The 21535-nt window shown below is 37.7% G+C and overlaps 1 protein-coding gene across 4 annotated transcripts in view; it reads left to right on the forward strand.

The window, feature by feature from the left end:
- EFCAB7 (EF-hand calcium binding domain 7) overlaps positions 1-21535 on the forward strand; it is a 29325-nt gene that overhangs the window by 5815 nt on the left and 1975 nt on the right. For all 4 annotated transcript variants that reach the window (XM_074598866.1, XM_074598865.1, XM_074598864.1 and 1 more), the window contains 11 exons: positions 1469-1680; positions 2756-2842; positions 3701-3896; positions 4977-5101; positions 9580-9721; positions 11752-11861; positions 12862-13019; positions 13223-13356; positions 15302-15450; positions 17281-17490; positions 21381-21488. In XM_074598866.1, coding sequence (XP_074454967.1) covers positions 1469-1680; positions 2756-2842; positions 3701-3896; positions 4977-5101; positions 9580-9721; positions 11752-11861; positions 12862-13019; positions 13223-13356; positions 15302-15450; positions 17281-17490; positions 21381-21488 — 1631 coding nt within the window. The remainder of the gene's footprint in view (positions 1-1468; positions 1681-2755; positions 2843-3700; positions 3897-4976; positions 5102-9579; positions 9722-11751; positions 11862-12861; positions 13020-13222; positions 13357-15301; positions 15451-17280; positions 17491-21380; positions 21489-21535) is intronic.

The following is a 21535-nucleotide window of genomic DNA, read 5'->3' on the forward strand; positions in this document are numbered from 1 at the left end:
CTTCCTTGGCTGACCTTGACATTGAAATCCTTAAACAATTGCTATGTGCCCAAGCATTGCATGGATAAAGATGTAAGCTTTGCTGTATTCTCCTGACTCCGCCTGTAGAGGTGATAGGGCAGAAATCTTTATTTAGTCCTTGGCATTCAATCGAAGATTAGCAACAAAGGTGTCTGGTTTTGTTTGTTTGTTTTTATGGTGACACGGTTGCCTACTGAGATTTGTAACAATGCCACCACCTCATTTCACAGATGCTACTGAACTGCTCTCAGCCAGCATAGACTTGGTCATTGGTCAGCTGGCTAAAAATCAAAACTGCTGGCCTGGGTAGAGATGAAGGATCTCTTGTGTTTCCCTAAAAAACTTGATTATATGGGAAGATATAAAAGCATCCTTCCAGTTTCAGATAGACTGTGCATTTGAATTTAATTTCAATTTAACATAATACCTTATTCACCCTGGAAACTGATGCAAGTATGTCTTCAGTAAAGGCTTTTAAGAAGCTAACTAGATCCAGCAAATTCATTTTGAAGAATGCCAGGCGTAGGAGCAGTGGGGCTGGTTGCATGTATGGTATTGGCTCTTGGCCTTAACAATGTATGTCTGTTAGTATCATTTTTCCTTTACGTTTGAAATTCATGTTGCATAATTTGAACGGATAAGTTCAAATGTATAGGTATGACATAAATGATTGTTTTAGATGAATTCTACACTAGATCTCAATTCTCGGCAAAATAAGTGGAAAGATTTATGTGTATCTTGGTAGAAACGGGACCTAATAATCTGCAAGCTTACAAATAATAGGTTCTTGATATTAAGGCAGGGGATATAGACACTGGGCTGAATTTTACACTTGTCTCTTGAGGAGCCTGTCTTTGAATTCATGGATGTTTTCCTTAATTAATGCTTTGAACTCCTTGACTTTCTTTAAGGGAGACATCCCATTGAGTTTAGTAGAATGGTGCACACGAGTAAGTGGAAGCTGCAGATCAGAGCCTTTAAGCAAAATAGTTCCTGCGATATTGTTGTGTTATAAAGTCACAGACTACTCTCTGGTTTCTTCCTTCTTCTGTAGAAGAAAGTGGATGTGATTCTCAGCAGTGCGGCGTATGTCATCTCTGTGCTGGGTCACCGTTTGCGAGGGATGATGTAGGATGCCAGGCACTGCCTGTTTGATGACTCCTTTCAAAAGAATATGCAAGTGAGCTCATCTGCCCGTCAGGCTGCTTGAACTTCACTGGTACAACCCACAGAATTCAAGGCCAGGGAAGGTCACAGTCAGTCTGTATCAGTAGAGTACAGGATTGAGACTATAAGCAAAACTGTCCTTCAGACCTGCTTTTCCCTTGGATTGATTTGGCTTAAAAAAAAAAAAAGTGTGAACATGGGAAGTGATTAAAGGATGTTTTGAGAAAACTCCTTTACTGACAGCTGGAATATCTAGTTAATATTATGTTTTATTGTTCAGTACTTCAACAGGCTGGAAGAAATCCATCTCAGAAGACAGTTAATAAATATTGGACTTCACAAACAACTACACTGAATTTTGATGACTTTTGTACCATTTTAAAAAAAGAAAAACCAGCTACAAAAACAGAACTGCTTGAAGCATTTGGAAAAATAGACCCAGATAACACTGGGTATATTTTACATGATGAACTTTATAAAATTCTTACAACGGTAAGCATCAGTAGAAACTTAATTATTCATCTTTAACCATTTGTAGAAATTTTTGGAAACAATTCTGAATGTGTAAACAAATATTCCTGATCAAAAGAATGAATAACTGATTCATGTTTGGATTTTGGTTTTTGTTTGTGGTTTTTTTTTTCAATTTTATGTCTAGTTTTCTGTGGTTATCTATGATATTTCTTCCATTTTTTGCCGTTACAGTCGTGCCATTGATAACCTGTCAATCTCTTTCAGCAAATGCGCCTTGGAGGTGGAAGCTGGCGGAGAAAATATTTTTAATGCTTTCAAAGAACGTTTTGTTGAAATCCTATCTATACTGCAGTGGAGTAACAGAAAGGGAAGCACATGTCCCTGCATTGGTTAAGTTAGTGCAAGTCCCTCTGTTCTTTACAGAGGCCCTCTGCAGCCCTTTGGGGTTATGAACTTTTATCAAGACAGCTGATGACATACTTGTGCTGTTCTCACCTCACAAGTTGTCTATGTGTGTACAGATAAAAAGTTAAAAAATAACATTTATCCAAGCTATACATAAAATATTATGGTCAGTGTCTTGGTTTTATCACAGCTATGACGTGCTGTAGTTCATTGAGGTCTTAAGATAAGTTGTGCTAGGGTGGGTTGATACTTTGGTTAGACATTATGCATTATCAGCCCAAAGCATGCAGATGTCAGAAGACTTACCTGTACATGTCATTGATGTGGCTTAACATAATCACATTAAAAAATATCTGGAACTAGATTCCCCAGAAGATTCCCCAGTTTATGGAAGATTTTCTGAAATTGATGTAAGTATCATTCACAGTAGGTTTCCAGAAGACACCACAAAATTGTATAAACTGATGCAATTCATCTGTTCAGTATTTAGTAGCATTGCAGGGACATAATTTTTTAAGATGTTGACCTCTATTTTGATGATTCAAATCCACGTCCATTTACATGTATTGCAAGATAAGACTCCCTGAAAGGATAAAAAGATAATCTTTCTTTGTGTTTTTATTAAATGTGTGCTGTAGGTGAACAGCATTCTTTATTAGGAACCCAAACTGAGTTGTTTTTATTGCAGAGAGGTGAAACAATGACTCGGGATGAAGCGAGTGCCATTATTAAACAAGCGGATTTTAACTGCGGTGGCAAACTTGACTACAACAAGGTATGGCAACCAGAGTGTTTTGTTCTTGTGTCTTTGGCTTGATGTTTTTAACAGTATTAGCATTATCAAACACAATACATACCACCTCTCTGTGTTGGTCCGTTGATGACCTTACCCAAGCCCCCCCTAACTGCCTATGTACTGGAACGTGGGCTGGTATATATTTCTGTTTCCCACACTTTATCTCACAACATGCTGCCCTGGATATTATCCTTGAAAAGGTCACTTGCTGCAAGTGAACTTAATGTATTGGGCACAGCCTAATATTAAGCATGAAGCCTAACAGCATGTGCGAAGATAAGAGTTAAGGAACGTCAGGATAAAGAAGACAATTGTCAGCAAACTTAGCTAATCAGTAAGAGATGCTATGTCTGTGACATTTCATAATTTCTTGTGTGTGGGACCTTATTGTATATGTTGAACATCTAATTTTCAAGATGCAACTTCTTACCAGCTTTTTTGACATCACCTCTAAGCAATGACTAAGTTTTGAAGTGAACAAACAGTCCACAAAGATTTGTACATAAATATAGTTTCATAGGAGAAAAACAACCCCCTATTAAAAATGCATGTTAAAAAAAAAAATCAGTCTTCAAATATGTAGAAAGAAATTCTCTGGGGCTGAAAGTTGCACTCAATTTTCATTCAGTAGTGGACCTCCTTGTTGAATCATGTCTCTATTTTACTGTGTCGCTTGAGTGGTTGCTCTGATTCATTAAAATGAAAATTAATATTGTGCTTTTAGAGAAAATGCATTACATCTATTGACCTGTCCTTTCCTTACTAATGTTACATTTTGATCCTTAAAACTGTGAGAAAGAATGTTTCACTTAACAGATTACTTTTCTTTCTTTAAAGTTTTGTGACTTGTACATGACAACCAGTGAGCAGTGCTGCAAGACTGCACGAGAGAAACTGGAAGTTGATGGTCGACTGAGGCAGCAGCAGTTTGGAAGTCAAACTGAAACTTCTTGTGAAGGGATCACACTGCCAGTGTCAAAACCATCACCGAGAATCTCAAGGAAAACTGATCACAAACTAGCACCAACAAAAGGTATTTATATTTCACATTGGGAGTTTTCATTCTGTTGGAGTTCATGCTCTCGGTCAACGAACAGTGGAGTATTTATTTAATTTTTCTCAGATTAGTGAGGATGTTATTGACTAATATAAATTTCTACTGTGGCAATCTCTTAAACGTCTCAGTAGAATATCTGACCCCCGTGTTCAGATGGACTTTGGCTCCATCTATGATCTGAAGGTCTCAAGTTCTTAAGGGTGAATTTTGTTGAGTCTTATGTGACACAGTCCAGAGGGAAGAGAGAAAATGAATGCTCAGATGTTGCAACATAGCAAGTTATTTATTTCTTTCCCAGGTCAGAGATGAAACCTTAAACATTTATCAATAAGCAGTCTGTTTGTTTCAATTATTGAGGCTACTTTTCAGGCACAATCAATATGAGAGTTTAATGTTCTTCCTGAAGTTGCAAAGATACTTACAAACCTTCCCAAACTGGAAAAAGACCACAGGCTAACAGACTGCAAATGTACCATGTATGAAATATTGGCATGTAGTGTGTGCTCTTCTTAGTTGCTTCAATTCTAGGCAGTACTGTAGAGGTGCAAAGACGACAAAACAGTAATGAAGACTGAGTTTATGTAGCTAAATCAACAATTGTACCAGCAGAGTTGCCCCAACATAAGGAACCTGAAAGTAACGGCTTGGAAGTGATTGCGTTGGGCAACTGTACATAAGCGATGTGCTGTCTGGCAGGGAAACTACATTGTCTTGGAAATAAATAACTTTAAATTAGAAACAGGTTAAACCTCTACACTTAGGACAGATTTACCTTAATTCCAAGGTAAATGGAATCATGTGGTAACAATTTCTTGTCCTTCAGGCAGATTTGGATTCCAAGGTTCTGCCATTCATACGCCTGTTAACCTGGGATGTACAATCAGGGAAGTAAAGAATTATTAAATGTTATATAATTATAAGGGGAGTCAGCTTATGCGATTTAAGTTTTTGTCATCCGGTTTTTCTCTGTGTGCCTATAAATGCAAGGCTTTATGATAAATAGCACGAGGAGTAACCTGAAAGAATGTAATAGTAACTAAATATCTATGTTTATAGGTGACAGCAGAACTCCTTCAAGACCATCATCAGCTCAAAGTTGCAAAGCATCCATTTCTACCACTATCAGCATGGGGGCCGGTAGCAACAGGAACACAAAGCTAATTGAGCCAGACACAATGAAGGTATCATGTAAGCTAGTCCTATTGAAATTATGCTGTTTTCCTCTAGGCACATATGTTATTGCATTTTAAATAAGAAACCGTTTTTCTCTGATTTTTAGCTTATGTTTTATTAATAGTTTGTCAAGGGGAGCTATGAACTACTGAGAGGTTTCTTCATACATATTATTATTAACATTTTTATATACTGTTGGTTTTGCTGACATCTAGTTATTGAAAATAATTTTTCAGGTGTGAAGGTTTAATAGAACAAAGTGTGTTTTTTATAAATGAAACCACTGTTGGATAAAACATTTAATGACTTTTTGAGAAATTTAAAATTTAATAATTTATTAGGTTGGTGAGAACTTTAAATGCTTAAGTAGTCTGAAAGATTGTGTATCATAAACCTTTATATGAAAGGTAATTGGAAATAAATAACAGATCTGTGAGCATATTCAGTTTGTTGGGCATTAATTTGTAAATATATGCTGTAGCCTGAAAATATTGATTTTTAGTTAGACTAATATGTTCTATCAGTATTTTCTTTTAAATAAATCACTCATTCAATATAAATTCCTGTGGGAGAAAGACAACAAAGTCACTTCCCTAAGTCAATATTTGTAGAGTGTTAATATTGATCTTTTTCCTTTGTTTTCCCTTTCTTGACTGAACCTTTACTAGTTTTCTTTCAACAGAAAATAATAGCTGTAGAAATATAAAACATTAACTGGAAACTGCTAGGATACATTAAAAATGTGCACCTTGAGACTCCTGTATAAAAGGGAAAAAATGGTTATGACCACACAGTGTAACTGCTGCTAGAAAACTGAACTGATTGTTCTCATGAGTTACATTTTTGTTTCAAATAACAACTCTGTATTTGTTATTGAACTCTGAAGTCCTTTATATCTTCGACATTGCTATACAGTGACATTTGTTCTATATTAAAATTTAAAAACATAATCTCAAAGGAATTTTTTGCAGTCTGTTTAGGTATCTGGACCTCCATGCAATTTAACCTGCAATTTCACCTTGTTCAAACATGATATGTAGTATATAAAACCAACGCAGTTTCCCAATATTGGATTCCTCTTTCTATGTACAAGCCAGTAAGAACTGACTGAAAAAAAGCAGCTGTAAATATCGATTGCTATTGATTAGCATCACACAAAAACTGAAATCAATCAATAAACATGAAGAGGTATAACTAGAACTACTAATTATTTTTTTTTTTTAACCATAACTTTTAATGACATGATACAAACTGTTAAAGTCAATGAATAAACACACAGTGATTCATTTGTGGCGTGGTTCAGAATCTAGCATCCAAAAATTCTTTTTGTTTATCTTATAGTCAGAATTTTTTTTCCTGCAGTTAACTTGTCTTTTTGGGACAGTAAGAAAATATTCCCATGATGAAGTTGGACCAATGCCAACTTTACATTTCTGACAGAACAAAAACAGTGGAAGTCAAAATATGGTGAATGTCTAAATTAAAAAGCCCCTAGAAAACATGGAATGTTTCATAGTACATTCTTCTACGTATTTTCTTTTTGTCAGTGGAGTTTTGTGACATGTTCAAAGACATGTAAATAACTTCAGGGAGAAAAAATAGGCAGTTGCAGAAGTGCTGCAGAAGTGCTACAGATGTGCATAAACAACATGCTGCCCTGTTGGGCTTCAACTGTAGCTGAATCAGAATTAATTAAAAGATGGCTAATGAAGATCTTAGATTTCCACAAAATGTTCTTTGTGTTGGTTTTAGTCAAGATTTAAGGTTATTAATACAAAAAAAAAAAAAGCGAGCAGTGTATCATTTTCTAAAATTTCTTTGCATTGGGTAGCTAAGTTGTCCCTGTTAAGGATTCTCACCTCTGCATTCCGCTCTACCGAAGCCGGTGAAAGACCTCTACATGCAGTGGGTAGCAAAAGAAATGCCTGAGAAAATTGTTTTTCCTGAAAAAAGTAGTTACATGCGCGCACTCATTGGTGAAGTAGCCTCGTGCAATTGAACTGGCAGGTCTTTCTGTGCTTATGGAACAGGTTTGTACAAGATAAAGTGTTGAACTGAAGCTCTTTGCTTTAATCATAGGAACAATTCCTCTCTCAAACATTGCTTTTTATTTGGAATTATGCATGACTGTGTGGAAAATTCCAATAATAACTTAAATTATAATAGCGGTGGAATACATTATTTGGGCAGTGGCCAGCACTGGCAGCAGCAGGTAGTACCTAACATTTCTTTATGATTAACATTTCTAATACAGACGTTCCCCACTATGTTAGCTGTTATTTGACAACTCTTGTTATGTTTTGAAGTGACATACTAAAATCAAAACAGAAAATAATATTTTAGCTTCCCCAGTTTACATACCTGTTTGTAATTTGACGTGGATAATTTAGAGAATATAGCACCACCTTACGCTCTCTGCAAGAACAACAGTTTAGTACTTGATTCCTAAAGCACTGTCAAATCTTTGCTTTCTGTTGCTCGCATCTTAACCTGCACGTTGTTCCTTGAGATGTTTTCCCTGCTTACTTGGATTGTTTGATGTCCCTGTTGTAGCAATATCTATGTAAATGCAAAACTGCAAAAATGGTAGTCTTTCATCTGAAATAACAGCTAGAAAATGGAGGGTAAACAAACAGGACAAAGCTACTCTCCATGGACTATCTGGGAGATGATGGTTTGAAGACCACTGCCATAGTGAGAGAGGGGGAACAGAACGTGGCTGTTAAAGTAATTTTGGTACGTGAAAATTGTCCCAGTATCTCTTTGACTAGTTATAGTATATTTGGACTGCTGTTTAAACTTACGTTATGCTCTTTTATGTCTCAAAGAACAGCCACGTTGCTTCATTAGCAGACCTTTTGACTTTGGTCTTTTCAGAATGCCATTAATTTTTCAAAGAGTTTTGTACGGTATTAACTTCTTGTTAGCTTGCTATAGTCTCTAAGCTTATCTCACCTGCGTCAAGTTTTATGGAAAAATCTCAATTTACTGCATATAGACTTCAGATGAAGTTATGAGTCGTGCAAGTATTGGAATAAACAGTTTACTGAGAATGGAATGGTACTGGAATGATTTAACGGATTAAACTACATATTTGAATTCTAGCACTGATTTAGATTGACTCTAATGTTACTATTAACTCCCATGTTAGAAATGTTTAGTATAGAGGAGTTGATCCTGTTCCCACAGAAATCAGTGGCAAAATTGTGGCACAGGACTTGAAAGCACTTAGATCTGTGAGTCCCCGAGTAATTTAAGTTCTTAAGAAAGGTAGAGTTGTGAATGGAGAAATCTAAATTCAGGATCGGAGCTACATGTATTACCAACCGAGTTACTTGGCATCCTGGGTGTGCGTACTCTAGTAAAGTCCAGTTCTTGCCTGACACCTTTAGGTCATTGGCTGTGAAGTACCATCAATGGAGTGTGAATGTGTTGTAACAAGAACTGGTTCTTTAAGAGGAGAAATTAAATGTAGTACTGATGAAGGCTGTTTGGCCTTAGGCGGAGTTAGTAGTTAGCCTGGTTACTGAGAGTTACATGCAGACCTCCTCCGTTTTTTAGAAGCTCTCTTTTCAAATCTGTGTTAGCTACCTGTGACGCTGAACACGAAGCAGAGGTTCAGCCACCTGGACAGAGCTCTCTGCTGAGACTGCACTGAAAGATTCCTCCCGCTAGGCTCCGCTCAGAAACATTATCTTCCGCTGCTAGGAGAGTTGCTAGAAATAACGGACTTAATCCAGACCAGGGAAGGCAAATCAAGAATGTCTTGCGCTCCTCAAGGCAACAAAAATAAAGTCCTCCTATAAGGACTTTATTTTTATTTTGCTAAAGAAGTATCATTCAAATGATATTGAAATTGAAAACTGAGAACTGCTGTTTCAAAAAAAAAATACAAAAAAAAGAGGTGAAGCATGTAGCTGTTTGAGCATTTCAGCAAAATCATGGCTTCTTTAGGAACCCTATTATTCACAAACACAGCAGTTTTCAGTTTATGTCTCTCCAATAGCTTTGACAGAAGCCAAGAAAAATCACTTAATTTGACCAGTACTTGTATTTGTGATTTGTCTGAGCAAATAACTCCTCCGTCGTTCAGCTAATCAGTTATGTTCTTTGCTTGGTTGGCCTGATGGAACTAATGTAGCAGAATTCCAGCCTTTCAGTGGTAAATCACACAGTTCAGAGAATTTCATGAATTCAGTTTGATTCTTCCTGGCAATTAAATTTCATTTCAACTATTTGAGCATTGGGGTAATCTGTATGTTTTTCAAGCATTTTCACAAGTGAAGCAACGTTACTAACTGCTCTGCAAAAATTGACTACAAGAAGGACTATTTGAGAAAATTAAAAAAAAAAAATTAGATCAGTGCTGCATCTTGTGTTATATTTTTATGCAGGATTTACTAAATCATCAGATTAATATTTCAGAGAAGGCGTTTTTATCTTGATCAAAGATGAAGGCAACATCTAATATTTGCTTGGTTTCCAGGAATGGCAATGTGCACAATCCAAAGGATGCTTCTACTTAGAAGAAGATGGTGAAATCATTAGTCACAAGTACAGGTTGCACTTACCTCAAAGGTCTACAGTATGTATTACCATCAAGCCTTTAAACGTTCGTCAGGTAGAAGGTAAGTGTATTTCTATTTCTTTGGAGAATTTTCCCCTATAAAAATATTTTCTCTCCTCTTGCTGATACATCTCTCCCTTTCTCACTTTCAATACTTTGCGATATTTTGTGATCTTGCAATATAGCAATATTTTTCTCTGTGGAGAGAATCCTATTGAAAATATAACTTAACTTGTCAGACCATATTTTCTGCTTTGTCATTTCGTGCTCACTGCCTGGGCAGTGGAAATCAGGTAAGTCCATTATGTTTCTCTTTGCAGTGAGACAACTTCTTAGTTTATTTTTGGCCATAGATTTGTGAAGTTTCTTACTACAAAACTGAAGTGTTAGCACTGTTTGCAGTATTTCCCTTTAAGGTCTTGATGTACTTTGTGAGAAACAACAATACAAAACTTAGTGAATATTGTGTGAAAGATTTTGTATTGTCCACCTCAGATACTTTTGTAAATACTGAAAATAGGTTATGGCTTCTTATATCAGTATGGTACCTTGATGTTTTGATTATGAAACTCGTCTGAGGGATTTATAGCTTAGTTTGCCTATTTTAATTTTCATTTTAAGAGTGAAGCCCAACATTGGAGCCGCCTGAGATTAGTCAGCCTTGTGCTCCTTTTTGCCAAACACTATTGGCTTTATTCTATCTGGTGATTTACGAAGGTGCTTTATCTAGTTGGTACGTTGGGATTTTTCTTTCCCAAGTAGATTATTCCCTCTTTAATCCCATGAAACAGGAGCCATTAGATCCCAAAGATGTTTTAGAGTCATCTGGACTGGCTGTTGTGCTACAGGTTGGTAACTGATTCTGATTGAGGCTGGTAATAAATTGTCACTGCAAATAATTCATGGAAAGTAGTCATCTCCCAGTTACTACCTGGCTGAAATGGGAAGTTGATCAACAGACTTCTAATGGCGAGGAAAAGTGATCTGATACTAACAGATGTGTGTAACAGGATGTCTCAGTGCTCTGCTCATAACTCTTGTTTTTTCAGGTGGCACCCTTTTAAACTGTGCCTTAGAATAGTTCTGTTGCAGAATTGTCCAGACATTCTGTGGGACCAGAAGAGTAATTTAAAAAAAATAATAAAAAAAAAATCTACTTTTGCACAATATTATTGTCCTGTATGTAGAAATATCTTTGTGTTTTGTTGTGAAGAGGAAGGCATAATATTGGTATGTAAGGAAAGGATTCATGTTAGCAAAGCAATTACCTTTTTATGAGAAATCAAAAACATCTTCAAATTTTTAAGTTGTGTGGTGTCTAGCTACTCTTTCGTATTCTTGACTGCTAACTGTAGAAACAATAAGCCCCTGCATTCATCACTTTGCTGTGGTCTGATTAACTTGAAGACCACTTAATAGCTCATTGATTGATTGCCCTCAGGAACCGAGCAGCTACCAGAAATCAAAGAGATACAAATGGCATCTATTCAACATACGTAAGACCAGGCCTCCATTCCAATCCAACCCAAGACAAACAAATCATACACGATCAGAGAAACAAATCATGCATGATGCCATGTAGGAGGATCTTGCTATTTAATCTTTAAAATTATTGAAGTTTATGCTTCTGAGATTGCTATCTTCTGGTATCCCTAGCTTTTGCGCATGATCTGGGTTTCCAGTCAAGATGAGTTTAACAGTATTTTACAAAACATACATACAGATATAATTTTGCTAATGTCCTTAACTGCAAATATCTAGGAGCCTTAGTATAAAGAAAAGTAATAAATAATAATGTTGTTCTAATGGCAGAAAACAATGAAAATAGCTTCCTTAACTACCAAAGGTTTTACTATTAGAGCTATTAATAGTAATCATTATCTGTAAGACAATCACAAGACTTGGAACAATTTATCTGATCCCCCTAAATAGGAAGGAAGTCCCGCTAGCGTATAATGGATTCTTTTTTTCCATCTTACGTTAACAAGGATCAATATTATAAATACCATGGAAATATCTACTTCGGGGTTCAAAGAGAAACAATTTTGTGTCATTATAAAGCATTTGTATTGGAAATGTTTTTCTTTTTAGGAAAACCTTGTCACTGGTTGTCAGTGGATACAGCTTTGTATATTCTGAAGGAAAATGAAACCCAAGAAAATCTACAGCTTGTGAGCTTTACTGAACAACAAAACAAAGAGGTTAGATATTTTTGTTGTATTCCTTTTTTAATTGTTGTGTCTTCAGTGTATGTGTTAATGGTGCATGGGTGAGTTCCCATGTGTTTGGAAGGCATTCAAACTGTAACTAATCAGACTAGAGGGGAGAAGAAACACTTGTTCTGTGCATGTTCCCTTTCAAAATTGACAGAACTTACGCAAGCTAGGATGTAATACTGTCTTAGCTGTGCCCTTTGGATGGGCTGAATTGCAAGCCCCTTGTGTAGTTTAGTGAAATTCCTGTGAGGATCATATTATCATGTGGTGTGTTGGCAAGTATTGCCGAGTCGCTGATTGTCTATATAGGCACTCTGTGGAAACTCACCTGTTCTCCTGCACCTTCAAAAACAACATTTCAAAGGTAAAATTTGTTAAAATTTCCTTTAATTTTCTTTCTCCTTGCCATATATATGATGTAGAACTTCACAGTGCACAGAATATTCTTATCCTATGGCAGAAATAAGGGAGGAGAAATGGCAGCGTTAAATTACTTCCCCCTTCCAAGCCACAGGGAACTCAGCTTGCTTCTTAAACCCTAAGTTACTTGTGACTTTTTACATAGGAAATTTTTGTTGCTAGTTTGAACAAAGCTAATAAATCAGGGAGGAAATGAAAAATTCGGTGGGTTTTGTCAGCCTGCTTCTGACTGCTTTTCTCTTAAACTTTAACAGTTAAAGACTGTTACAAAACTGAAAAATGATAGGACTGTTATTAGACACTTCCAGTAATGACTGTTATCCCCTCAGCTCTGGTCCTGTACATTTTTCTAACTTTTATTATAACTAAGACATGCACTAATTTTTGTGTCTTTAAAATGGCATCACACAGCATCTCACTGTAGACATGTTTTCTTTAAGGAAAGAACCTCGCATTACCAGTGTTTTCAAGTAATTAATCACTTTTGTATGAATATTCCTACTAATAAAGAAAGGTATCATTTGAGAAGTCACTTACAAACTTGTCCGTCTTCTTTTAAGAGTAGATGTTTGGATGGAGAGGGGAGCTTGGATCAGGAGTTTACTGGCTACTCCCATTCACAACGGGCTGTAGGCTGAAGAAGGTAAAAACACAAATTACTGGAGAAGCAAAACTGGTGTATAGAGGTGAAGATGGAGAACTGGTTCTGACCAAAGAGTTCCGGTGAGTCACATTCCCAGAGAGGCATGGTAGCTATTATAAAAATATATGCTCCAAATGACACCTAGCTTTTTAAAAACTGTATTTTACTAAAGTACTGTTTGTACAGAATATTCTCAAATAGACTGAATAGTTATGGATGGTATTACGAGACAGTAAAGGAAATAGAAGTATTTGGAAATAGTTCTGCCTTTTTCATCTTTTAGAGCGGCTTTATTGGATATATTTGAAACAATTGATTTGGATGGAAATGGCCTTCTGAGTTTGGAGGAATACAATTTCTTTGAACTGAGAACTAGCGGCGAGAAATGCGATGAGGAAGCGTGGGCTGTATGCAAGGGTAAGTTCATTAGGGCTATCAATCTACTTGCGAGCTGTTGTTTATAGCATCCTACTCTGTATATAGTATAGAGGAACTGAGTATTTTGCAGCCTATACCAAAAGCACATGTAGATATTGTTTTCTTCTCCCTTTGTTTTTCTTTTCTTTCCTTTTCCAGTCTCCTGTCCATTGTCTTCCTTCATTCTGGTTTGTGTGCCACTGACCTTCTGCTGAGGAAATTCCTCCCATTGCTAATTGCAAAGTATTGTAGGTGAAAGACTTTATAGCTGCCAAAACCTACAGGTTTTCTATCATGGATCATGTGGTGAATTAAGCTGTAACAGGTACTCGTTTAATCAGTCTCCTTTCTGCAGATTAAGCTGTTACTGCTTTTGTATCTCATAAAGTGTTGAGAGAGTCATTTAATTAGTGTGTATATGATGCTTTAAAAATGGCATGTAGAGCTTAGGATGATTGTTTAGAAAATTACACTTTAGAAAATGCCTAGTGCAACTATATTTTTCCTTCAGATGTAAATAGTTTTTCATTTAAAAATCTGTCTTTTGAAGGTTCGTGTATGGTGTGTCAGTTTGTCCGAATCTCGCTATATGACAGCCTGAGGTTTTGAGACTTCCATGAGTGAGACAAAGAAGCTGACAGACAGTTAAGACACTTCCAGCTGTATTTTGTTTTCTGTCTGCTGATACGTCTCGTCAGTGTTACTGGGCGTTTTGCCAGCTTGCGGGAGCAGTATTAGGCCACAAGTGTCGATTTTGAAGAAAAAAGGAAGTTTAGCTGCAGTGAATGGACAAACTGGAAATTTAGAAGCCATTGTATGAAAATTAGAAATTTCTATAAGAAATGTAGTTTTTCTGCAAATTATGTCTGAAATGCCAGTATGGCATATCATTATATATCAGCCCATGTCATGTTTGATGTCATGTTGTTGTCTGTGGTAGGCTATGACATATTACTTAATCTGGGCCAAAATACTTTAAATCTGGCGAGTCCTGCTAACTTTCTCCCCAAAACATTCAAAGATACTGGATTTTTTCCTAAATGATGGAAAGCTCATACAAAAATACTTTTCTATAAATGAGTTTCTCGTCTCTCTCATCCCTGTACATGCTTTTCCACGCTTTATGACTTTGTGTTATGCCTCTGTGCGCTGGTCTCAACATGAGTAGGAGGGGTGGATGTGTGTGTGAAGTGTACAAGAGAGGAAAGAAGAGAATATGGTGAATGTTTTACCAGGTCATTAATCAGCTGAAGGGTTCAGACGAATAGCATAAATCTTGACACCAAAGTTAGCCGTTTATTATAGCATCTGTACCCTTAGATAGATTTATTAAATTGGTAATCCCTTTTTAATAATATATAGTAAAGATTTAGCATTGTTATGAAGATGAGAAAACCATTTTTAAAAATCTCTGACACAAGGACATTTCAATTATGTGTTTGCTGACATTAGAGTGGTCGATCTATGATATTCTATCGAGAGAGGGGTGTTAGGGTTACTGGCATTTTATTGCTTTTTAGGAACTAAGTAAATCATTTCTATATCGAGGACCTCAAGCACTAAGGGTGCTGGCCCCAGCAGACTTTAATTTCCCATTCCTAATATACACCATACTGCTAATCTCAGCCACAACAGATACTGCTAGCAAAAAAGAAAAAAAAAAGAATCAGTATGAACTCTTTCTGTTTTGAAATCTCACCCTCTTTTGCATTGTACAAGGGACGAGCTGTTTCTAGTCATTGCCTAAAATCCACAGGAAAGCTCTGCAAAGAGCACGTGTCTGGTCAAGGACGTTCCCAAAGAATATCGGAGAACCTGAGGCTGCAAGATGGCTCCGTTTTTTTAAACCTCGTTAACAAAAGTGGGAGTTTGGCCCTGGAAGGATAAAGGGCGTTTATAAAGAGAACAGATGTTTAAGTGCTACCTTATATTTCTTTTTAAACAGAGAATTTTGATATGAAGAAGAATGAGCTAACAAGACAAGGATTTATGGATTTGAATCTCATGGAAGCCAATGACCGTGAAGGGGATCCTAGTGACCTTTGGGTCACTTTATTGTCTCTGGGCTACAATAAAGCATTAGAAATGACAGAGGTATGATAGCCATATAGCAAAAATAACTGCTTCACATACAACTTGCTGTACATGTTTAACTGCAGTACTGTTTCTGTCTGTCATAAATTGATTTCAGTAGGTCAGTGATCCAGTCCAAACTGTTAATACAGGGTTTACACTATGACTTTCAGTAATCATGGTATCCTCTTTCTTAGGATAACACTGACATTGTTGAAGGAGGAAATTTGCCTTTTGCTTTAGAGAAAGACAGTATTTTGTGGGGTCGTAGAGGAAGGAATCTTGGGCTATACCTGTTGAAAGAATTCACGCACCTTGCTGGTGGGAAACGATAGGAAGACAGTGATGGTAAACTGTGACCTGTCAGCAAACCTACAAAATGCAGGACTTGCTCTGCTTAAAATAGTCACTTTCCTGGTCCAAGCCACAACGGAAGCGGATAAGGAGAAAACTTTTTTCCACATGATTCAGAATTCTTCATTTTCAGACATGGCTATTTCTGTTACTGTTGCCTTTCACAACAGTGTCCGAAGTTGTTCAATATAAAATTGTAGTGAAAGAGCTTCTGGTGGGACGCTGTTTACTTTCCAGGACCAGGAGTTATTTCCCTAATGTTTCTGTGTTCTTAAAGATTTATATATTTTTTTTCCCAAAAACAATATCGGTGTCGGTGTTAGTAGTTCTCACTAAAGAAAGAGGATATGCTTAAAGAATAGAAATTATGAAAAACTAAAGAAAACATTAAATATGCAGGTAACTTCATCATTTAACTTTCATTCACAAGAAAAGCTGATTTTTTTTTTATCATACTCTGGTTATTTCTTCAGTTTTTGTTAAACTAAATCAGGTCAGTGTAGTCACCGTGTAAGATATACGTGTGTATGAAACAAATATATAGAGAGCAAAACCGCTCAGTATGGTAGAGAGACTTCAGTTGTCTCTCAGTGAAAATATTGAGCTCATGGTGAATGATTTCTTAATGAGTAGCACTTTCTCCTTTTCCTGTGGGTATGGTTAGCAGAACTGCAAAACTGTATTTCTGCATTTCAGACGTAAGAGGGAGCTATCCTCTAAGAAAGAAGATTTTGGGAAGGTTTTTATCAAGCTAGAAATTTCGTACAGGTATTTTGTGCCTTATACTAGCTGTGGTTTATGGCTATAGCCTTTGCTTTCCAGACAACATAGCTCTCCGAATGCTTTAGTCGTTCATCTAAAAATGTATATCTACTTAACCCTTTAATTCCTAGATTTCAGGTGGTTTAAGAGATTGATATTTCAGGAGCACTGAGCCTCTAACAAATTAAAGACAGAACTGAGAAATCCTGGTGGATTCCAATAGCCATTTGAAAGAAACCGAGGTGCTATTACTGAGTCGAAGAAAATGAAGACTCCTGGTTGTTACTTGTACTAATCTTAGCCAAGATACTGTAAGAGCAGAGTGCTTAATGCAACATTGCAGATATTTTAGATCTGTGTGGAGTGGCAAAAATAGCAAGAGCGTGACAGGTAAAGGAAACGGGTTTATTTCAGACGCTGAAATACCTTCATACTTCGTCTTAATTCCTGTACGTTTTGCTATCCAAGGAAGGGTTTGCTGTGTTGGATCCAAATGTGCCAAACTGCATATCGAGTGTACTGTGACTGGCATAAAAAATATTCGTCCTGAGCTTTCATTTGGTTTAAAAGATTGCTGCAGCTCTCAGGTTTTGAACATTTAATATTCAGTGGCATTCTTGTATTTGGATAATTCTACTTCTGAGTATACATGAAAATACTTAGGAGCTGTGGAGGAAAACCTGAGGAGAAAAACTACAGATAAAGTGATGATGAAACTCATTTTCTCCATTGCAGGCATGCCCCTTTGTCATTGACATCTACGCAGAAAAATGCAAACCCAGAATTAAAGCCATATATCTAGAGGCAGGCAGCTGGCAACTCAACAGGGCTATTTGCAAGTCTGTTGTTAATAAAGGAGAGGCCAAAGTAATGGATGGCTGTGAAAACATAATCATCTATACCTACAAAGTGGGCAGGAGAATCACTTCTGTTATTGAAAATAAGGTATGGCATGAGACTTCTGTAAGGGACTTTATGTTAATGTCTTATTATTGTTGTTCTTCCCTCCTTCCATCATTTTTGAGAATTATATTTTCCAATATCGAGTTTTTGTATCTAGTTCAAAAAAAAAACCAAAGATGCAAAGCTCTTTTGGATATATGACTCAGACTTCAAAAAAGTCTGTATCACTGTTCTTCAGAGGGGCAGCTTGTTATAATGAGGCAAGCAGTTTTTACTGTCACATAGAATCGAAATATTTGCTTGTGTTTACATTCCAATTTTTCAATATTTTGATAATTATTGGAGAAATAAGATGTTCATAATACCAGAAAACAAATACTAAGAACAGGAAATACAATTACAGAAAGAGCAAAGATAAATAGCACATTTGCACTATTTAATATTTTCAGTGTGTATAAGAAAGTAAAAGAGAAATGACTTGCATTGATTGTGTGTTATAAGTGCATTATGGGTGGATTGTTAACGGGCTAGTTTTACACATTCACTTTATTACTAATCCAAGCTAAGAATTGTAAATCCAAGCTAAGAATTGTAAATCCAAGAAAAAGTGGTTGGTGAGAAGCAGAGATTTTAACCCTTTTTGCATAGATCCTAACAAATGTGCTGTTCATTCTCAGTTTCTTTTATATCAGGAACCATGAGGAAATAAATTCAGTGCAGTAAGATGCTAAACTTAAGATGCTTTAAATCTTAAAAGATCACAACAAGAAGTATATTTTTAAATGGGCAAACATGGAAAAGGGGGTGGGTTGGTGGACTAATATTAGGACTGAATGCTGAGACTCCTCGGAACTACAGGTTTAGATCTGCACTTCGCCCTTTAGGGTGGATATACTGGAGTTATTTATATGTTTGTGGATATGTCAGAGAAGTAGATGAGGTCTGTACTGAGGCAGCTGGATGCTGTCTGATTAAATTCGCTGACCACTGCCCTTTATACCATTCAGGCTTCATAAATACCTCTGTCCTGCATTGTAGCAAATAGTTGCACTTCCCTGAAAATCTCATTAGAATTTGTAGACTGGAGGCTTTTTTTGTATTGTAAAAGTCTGGAAAGAAATAATAAAAAGACAGTTTCATGCATCCGTCATCTTTTAAGCTTCCCGCAGTGCAAGTAATCTGATTATATCTTCAGTTATTGTGCTGATGATTTCAATGGAAATAATTGTTTCTTTGTTATTTCTGTAATTAAATTAAGGAAATATGCTAGTTTCTGAGGGATTCTGTTTTAGTCTTGCATCTAATCAGCAGGGAGAGAAAGGTGCCTGTCTTCTAACCCTCCCTTGTCAGGGTGTGACCTGGGGAGATTAAAAGACTTCATACAGAGCCTCAAATTTAGAGAGCAAGCAGTACCAAATCTACTGTCTGCCCATTTGTGTGCCAGAAGAAATAGTGAGGCATTTTCTATTATCCAACGTACACACTTACTATAATATACGCTCTGTGCTAGGTGAATATCTGTGACCTTCTTCCTGTTGCCGTAAGTACCTTCCTGTACAGATAATTCTTTTGTTTGCCTTTATCTCACTGCCCTGTAGAAATGAGGGCTTCACCACAGTGATGCCAGAGCAGCTAGAGCAAAGTAAAAAGCAGCTTAATACTAGACTGTGTTTACATTTCTGCAACGATACCATATTTCAAGAATTACCATATTTACACTCTGCTGTCCAGAAACCCTTTGTAGCGTGAGCACCAGAGATAGATAGATTTTTATTTTTTTTTTTTTTTAGGTCAGTCCTTACCAGTCTAATAGCAGCTTCTTTGCTGCATGAGGCTGATTGTGTAAAGAAACTGCGTTCAGATGTTCCAGCATCTCTGTCAAACTGAGATTTCTCTAGAGGAAACAGAATGGGGGGGGGTATATTAGCATGTCCTTAGGTCTTCTGTATGAATATTGCCTGGGATAAACTAGTGGTTAAAGAATTTTCTGTTGCCCAAGCCTTCAGTTTTATGTACTGGATCCTTTTTGCATAGCTTTAGCAAGAGTATGTGTTCTTTAAGTGATTATACTTACATTAATTTCATAGAACGGTTAGAGTTGGAAGGGACCTTAAAGATCACCCAGTGGCACCCCCTGCCCTGGGCAGGGACACCTCCCACCAGCCCAGGTTGCTCCAAGCCCCGTCCAGCCTGGCCTTGAACCCCTCCAGGGATGGGGCAGCCACAGCTTCTCTGGGCAACCTGGGCCAGGGGCTCACCACCTTCGCAGTAAAGAATTTCTTCCTAATATCTAATCTAAATCTACCCTTTTGCAGTTTAAAACCGTTACACCTCATCCTATCACTACACTCCTTGATAAAGTGTCCCTCCCCATCTCTCCTGTAGCCCCTTTAGGGACTGGAAGGGGCTCTAAGGTCTCCCTAGAGCCTTCTCTTCTCCAGGCTGAACCCCCACAACTCTCTCGGCCTGTCCCCACAGCAGAGGGGCTCCAGCCCTCAGAGCGTCTTCGTGGCCTCCTCTGGACCCTCTCAAACAGGTCCATGCCCTTCTGATATTGGGGGCCCCAGAGCTGGACGCAGTACTCTAGATGGGGTCTCACAGGAATGGAGTAGAGGGGCAGAATCTCGTCCCTCGACCTTCTGGCCCTGCTTCTTTTAATGCAGGCCAGGATGCAGTTGGCTTTCTGGGCTGTGAGTGCAGATTGCTGGCTCACGTTGAGCTTCTTATCAACTAACACTCTCAAGTCCTTCTCCTCAGGGCTGCTCTCAATCTATTCCCCACCCAGCCTGTATTTGTGCTTGGGATTGCTCCAACCCATGTGCAGGACCGTGCGCTCGGCCTGGTTGAACTTCATGAGGTTGGCACGGGCCCACCTCTCAAGACTGTCCAGGTCCCTCTGGATGGCATTCCTTCCCTCCAGTGTGTTGACCGCTCCACACAGCTTGGTGTCGTTGGCAAACTTGCTGAGCGTGCACTCAATCCCACTGTCCATGTCGCCAACAAAGACATTAAATAGCGCCAGTCCCAGTAATGACCCCTGAGGAACGCCACTCATCACTAGTCGCTACTTGGACATCAAGCTGTTGACCACATCCATCCAATTCCTTATCCACCGAGTGGTCCATCTGTCAAATCCATGTCTCTGCAATTTAGAGACAAGGATGTCATGCAGGACAGTGTCAAAAGTCCATGGAGATGATGTCTGTTACTCTTCCCTTATCCACCAACGCTGGAATGCTGTCTTAGAAGGGCACCAGATTTGTCAGCCACGATTTGCTCTTAGTGAAGCCATGTTGGCTGTCACCAATCACCTCCTTATTTTCAATGTGCCTTAGCATAGTTTCCAGGAGGATCTGCTCCATGATCTTGCCTGGCACGGAGGTGAGACTGACCGATGGCCAATTTCATCCAATATTTTTGAAACTCTCTATTAATAGAAGTCTTCAGAAATGGCCTGTAGGGGATGTTGCAAATAAAAATTGGGCAAACGTCCAGTGGCGCTTTTCCAGACCACTGTCCTAGCATCCAGTGATGTGCAGTTCAAGGACTACTTGAGACAGAAATATTTTCTTTGTACTTAAAATCTAGTATGAATTTGTCCAGTCACCTCTGAAACTATGTAAACTGTTAGAATCTGTAACATTCTGTGGCAAATACTTTTCTCACTAAATGGTGTTCCCAGGTTGTATCTTTGTAAGTGCTGAAGTTATTTCAATGAGTCTTAAATTACTTTTGATAGTGGCTCTGGGCTCTGATGATGCTAAGGTACATTTGAAACTGCTACTCTTGAATAGATGTCGGCGTCCTTAAAGCGTTTCTGTCCTGGGAAACAGCAAAGTCAGAGGAAATAAGAGGAGTCTGTAGTTGTTACATAAAGAGCAGCCACTTAACCATTAAGAGTAATGGGTTCCTTCATGTCTTTCCACTTGCAGTCTGACAACAAAGTGATTATTCATGTCAACAACGAGCAGAGTAAGAACTGCCTAAGTAATAGGGGACTTACTGTTTTTGCTGTAGAAGCGGCACCGAAGTCCATGATGGTAAGATTTTTATTGTGTAGCCAACTTAAAATCGAAGCAAAAAGGAA

This window comes from Larus michahellis, chromosome 8, assembly GCF_964199755.1.
Source record: "Larus michahellis chromosome 8, bLarMic1.1, whole genome shotgun sequence".
NCBI lineage: Eukaryota > Metazoa > Chordata > Aves > Charadriiformes > Laridae > Larus > Larus michahellis.